Raw genomic sequence first — 4853 nt, 5'->3', positions numbered from 1 at the left:
CTGGCCTTGTACTAACTCACTGACTGTCAACTGTCATGCTTCAAATGTCCTCTCAATCTCAGAGGCAACCGCAAAGGGCTGGTATAAGCCTATAACCCTGAACTAACCCTCACCCTGCAAGTTCAGCTATGGGGAGCAGGTATCTGATCCATAGACTGATTCTAAGACATATCCTATATGAAGTCATATATTGTCTGAATAATATGACAGTCTATGGGCCGCTAAAATAAGTGGCAGAATTGACCATTGTTGTAGCTTTGATTCCTGCACAGGTCACATGGTAACGTACCATATAAAGTGTAAATGACCTCAGATGAAGAGTCAGGCTACCATCACATCCCCCAACCCAACTACGTCCGCATTTCTCTCAACTCACCTGCAGGGCGCGCTGTTCCCGGCTCAGCTTGCTAGAGTCTGCATACAGCTCGGTCGTGACACATTTGATGCGGTCACCCACATAGCCCGAGGAGCTAGCGATCCTCTTGGTCAGGCTGGTCCTCCGTGAGCCTCTTCGCCCACCCTCTTCGTCCTCATCCCCTTCTCCATGTGACTCCTCTGTGTCTCCAACGCTCTCTCTTTCACTGTCCCTCTCCTTCCCCAGGTCCATGTAGCGATGGATGGGGTGGGAGGAGGTTTGTCTGTCCATCTCTTCTCTCTCCTCTCCAGACGTGAAGTCGCAAGAAAACGTGCCATCTCTAGACAAGTGGTCGCCAGACTTGTGGTCACAATCCCCAGTTGTGCGGACTCCAGACGTGCGTTCACCAGGCGTGCGGTTGCCAGAGATGTGGTCGACAGACTTGCGGTCACCAGACGTTCGGGCACAGCGCAGGGTGCTCTGGTCCTGTTCCCCTGGGTCTGAGGAAGGGCTCTGGTCCACGGGACTCTCCTCTGCCCAATTAACCAGCTTTGGGGAGCCCTGAGGTGGGCTAGAGGCCACACCTGGACAGCACGTCTCCTGGAGGGGCTTGGGTCTCACACAGAGGGTCTCTGGTTGTCTGTCTGTGTGGATAGTTGTCATGGTGGAGCTTGGGCTGGGGTGGTGATGAATATGGTGGGGGTGGTGGTAATGCAGTTGGTGTTTTGGCTCCCGTTCCACTTCCCTAATGTTGCCATGGCAACACTTGTGTTGGTTGCCAGAGACTTGGTTGGTGGTCGGAGTGGATTCTCCATCTGTGTCGGAGTGGACGAGGTCAATGCAGATGATACGGTCTTTGGAGGGGGTACTGAGGCTGGAGGAGGAAGTGGGTCTGGGCTGGCTCCCTCCCTGCTCCCCGTCCTCTCTTTTGGGCTTCACGTGGAACCCCTCTCCTGTTTCCACACCACTTCGGCCCCTGCGGGACCCACCACAATCGTCTGTGAGACCCCTAGGTTTGTCCTGACCATGGCCCCGGCACTTGGGCCCCTGATCTGCCTGCTCCAGGGCTTTGGAGTCTGGATGTGCGTGCATCAGAGGGTGGGTCATCTCCTGGGAGTTGAAGGTGAGGTACTCCCCAGCATGGCTGTGATAGGGTAAGGGCTGTTTGGCTGCCAGGTGGGAGGGATACAGGCTGCTACTGCCCAGCAGGACGGGGTGAGGGTAGGCTGGGCCCTTCCCTGGCAGAGGGAGAGAATGGAGGGCCATGCTGTCGGGTACAGAGTAGTGCAGGTATCGGTTGGCGTAGGCCATGCTGTGAGCTAGGTAAAGGTGGCTGGGCGGGTGCCCGTTGGTATTCTCCAGACAGGGACGTTTAGTATAGGGAGACACCTCCTGGGACGTCTCAGCCCTCTTGGGGGCTTTAAGAGGCTTCTCTGTGGAGCTCCTATGATGGCCGGCCATGGGGGAACCTTCTGATTGGCTGGGGCTGTGATTGGGCCAATCACCATTGGGTTTGGGGGACGGGGGCATCGTGGAGGCAGGCTTGTGATTGGAAGGTATTGGGGTAGTATGTGGCTCTCCAACCCTGAGGCAGGATGGGCTGTTTTGCTGGGACTGGGGCAGGACTCTCTCTATAACCTTGTGTTTGATGACTGAAGGAGAGGAGCGTTTCCCTAGGGGGTCTGGGCTGGGCCTGGGGGATAGGGCTGGGGGGTGGGGGTGTGTTTGGGTGGACCCAATGGTGGAGATGGGTGTAGAGGTGGGCACCACCCAGGAGGAGTGCAAAGTGCTGATCATCTCTGGCCTGTCTGGGGCCTTGGAGAAAGTGCTGCTGACCACTGAGTGGGAGGGGTGGGAGGAGGGTGAGAGGGTCTCCTTCAGGAGCTCCCGGCTGGGGGGATGTCCGTACCGAGGCCCCAGAGACCCCAGAGCTTCCATCTTGATGGGGAAGCTGTTGGGAGGCAGGTCAAACTCCAGCAGCCTTCCAGAGAGATCCAGAGGCTTTGGGTCTGCTGGGTCTTTGGTAGTCTTGTTTGGTGGGGTTTTCCGCTCAGAGGACGGTTTAGAAGGGGACTGATTGGGTTTCCTTTCACACCCCCCAGCCCTGTGCTCTGACGCCCCATCCCTGGGTCTGTGTTTGTGGGGGCTGGGCCGGGCGGGGGAGGGGTGCTCTTGAGCAATGCTGCTCACATAGAATGGGTGAGGCATCGACTGGGAAGAGGAGGAAGATGGTGGCCCTATTCGAGGGACTGGCCTCTGTAGGTCTAAGGTGCTGTCGCTGAGAGTGGGAGGCAGGGGAGGAGCAGGCTGGGGGAGGCGAGTAGAGGCACGAGGGGAGGAATCAATGGGAAGGCTATTACTAACACCACCACCACTAATACTACCACTGCTGTTGCTGGCTCCTTTGTTTGAGGTGGGTCTAGTGGGCTTACTGCTCCTGCTGGGGGGTCTGTCTCGGTCTGTGTGGGGGGGCTGAAGGTGCTGGGGTGGAGGGGGAGGCTGGTGAAGCTGCTGCCCAAACGGAGACCCCTCGTGGTGGACACGAGACCCGACACTCAATCCCTTCTCCTGGCAGTGCACCATGGAGGTGGGGGCCACCGACACCGCTGGGATCCTCATGGGAGACCCCACCAGGGGGGAGGAGATGGGGGACGGGGGGTAGGGGGGCATGAAGTAGAGCCTCTCGGTGGCCGAGGCAGCAGCAGGGTTCATGTTCCCCCCCTGGGAGGCACAGAGGGACTGGTAGGCCAGGTGCTGGGGCAGGTAGGGGCTGGGCTGATTGAGGAACTGGGCCTTGTACATGCTGAGGGCCGCATACTTGGAAGAGTCCATATAGGGGTAGAGGCCCGCCTCGGGGTACAGCCCCCGGCTCAGCCCCCAGGGCAGACGCAGGTACCCGCCTGCTCCTGCACCAGCACCCCCCAGACCCAGCTCTGAGGGCTTCTCCCCCCCAGGTCCCACACCTCTCCTGTCCAGCCCTTCTGGTCCTCTATGGAGGCTTGGTGGAGAGCTCTTGTACAGGTCCAGGTAGCCATTGGTAGGCTTGCTCCGGTCCATGGAAACGTCAGGCTTGTAGAGGAGGTCTGGAAGGCCGTCCCGGTTGTAGCTGAGGGGGAGGGTAGTGGACCCCTCGTGGGGCTTCTCGGCCGACAGCGCTCGGATCCCTGGGTAAACTACGCTGCCGTGATGGCGGCGGCCGTCCCGCATCAAGGCATTGCGGTCCAGCCCCATGGCGGCCAGGGGCGTTAGCCTGGCATCCACCTACAGGAGAAATAACACAGGTTTAAACCAATTATAAACGTGTTATATCCCATTTCAAATTTCTTGGATTATTTATTTTAATGCATTAGTCTCTAAGGTTCACTGATTTACTATTTTAATTTGTCTAGTTATTATCTTTCTCAACATGTATTATTTTATTTGTTAATTAAACACTTTCAAATGCATCCTCTGTAAGAAATGTGCTGAATAAAAAAAGTTTGATTTGATTATAGACAATATTACACACGTAATACAAAAGGTAGATACCACTCTTCAACTGGTTATACATACCTCTTCAACTGGTTATACACCACTCTTCAACTGGTTACACATACCTCTTCAACTGGTTATACACCACTCTTCAACTGGTTATACACCACTCTTCAACTGGTTATACACCACTCTTCAACTGGTTATACACCACTCTGCAACTGGTTATACACCACGCCTAAACTGGTTATACACCACTCTCAACTGTTTATACACACCTCTTTAACTAGTTATACACACCTCTTCAACTGGTTATACACACCTCTTCAACTATATACACACCTCTTCAACTGGTTATACACACCTCTTTAACCGGTTATACACCACACATTAACTGGTTATACACACCTCTTCAACTGGTTATACACCACTCGTCAACTGGTTATAAACACCTCTTCAAATGGTTATACACCACTCGTCAACTGGTTATGAACACCTCTGCAACTGTTTATACAAAACACTTCAACTGGTTAACTTCTTATGGCTGCAGGGGCAGGATTGAGTAGCTTGGATGAAAGGTGCACAGAGGTGCCCAGAGTAAACGGCCTGCTCCTCAGTCATAGTTGCTAATATATGCATATTATTATTAGTATTGGATAGAAAACACTCTGAAGTTTCTAAAACTGTTTGAATTATGTCTGTGAGTATAACAGAACTCATATGGCAGGCAAAAACCTGAGAAGAAATCCAACCAGGAAGTGAGAAATCTGAGTTTGGTCGATTTTCAACTCATCGCCTATTGAAAACACTGTAGGATATGGATCTGTTTGCACTTCCTACGGCTTCCACTAGATGTCAACAGTCTGTAGAACGTTGAATGAATCTTCTACTGTGATGTTGAGCCGAATGGGAGCTGTTTGAGTCAGTGGTCTGGCAGAGAGCCAGGTCCTGCTCACGCGCATTCCACATGATATCGACTTGCATTCCATTACTTCTATAGACACAAAGGAATTCTCCGGTTGGAACG

At 53.8% G+C, this 4853-nt stretch overlaps 1 protein-coding gene across 1 annotated transcript; it reads right to left on the bottom strand.

Moving 5' to 3' along the window:
* Positions 1 to 352: 352 nt before the first annotated feature.
* Positions 353 to 3611, bottom strand: LOC112079638 (BCL-6 corepressor). Its single transcript, XM_024145528.2, has one exon. It carries the CDS (start codon positions 3584 to 3586, stop codon positions 368 to 370), a length of 3219 nt encoding a protein of 1072 aa, XP_024001296.2. The 5' UTR covers positions 3587 to 3611; the 3' UTR covers positions 353 to 367.
* Between the last annotated feature and the right edge of the window lie 1242 nt (positions 3612 to 4853).

This window comes from Salvelinus sp. IW2-2015, unplaced genomic scaffold (genome assembly GCF_002910315.2).
Source record: "Salvelinus sp. IW2-2015 unplaced genomic scaffold, ASM291031v2 Un_scaffold8796, whole genome shotgun sequence".
Classification (NCBI taxonomy): domain Eukaryota; kingdom Metazoa; phylum Chordata; class Actinopteri; order Salmoniformes; family Salmonidae; genus Salvelinus; species Salvelinus sp. IW2-2015.
The sequence above is the reverse complement of the archived record's forward strand: the minus strand, read 5'-3'. Positions and strand labels throughout refer to the sequence as shown.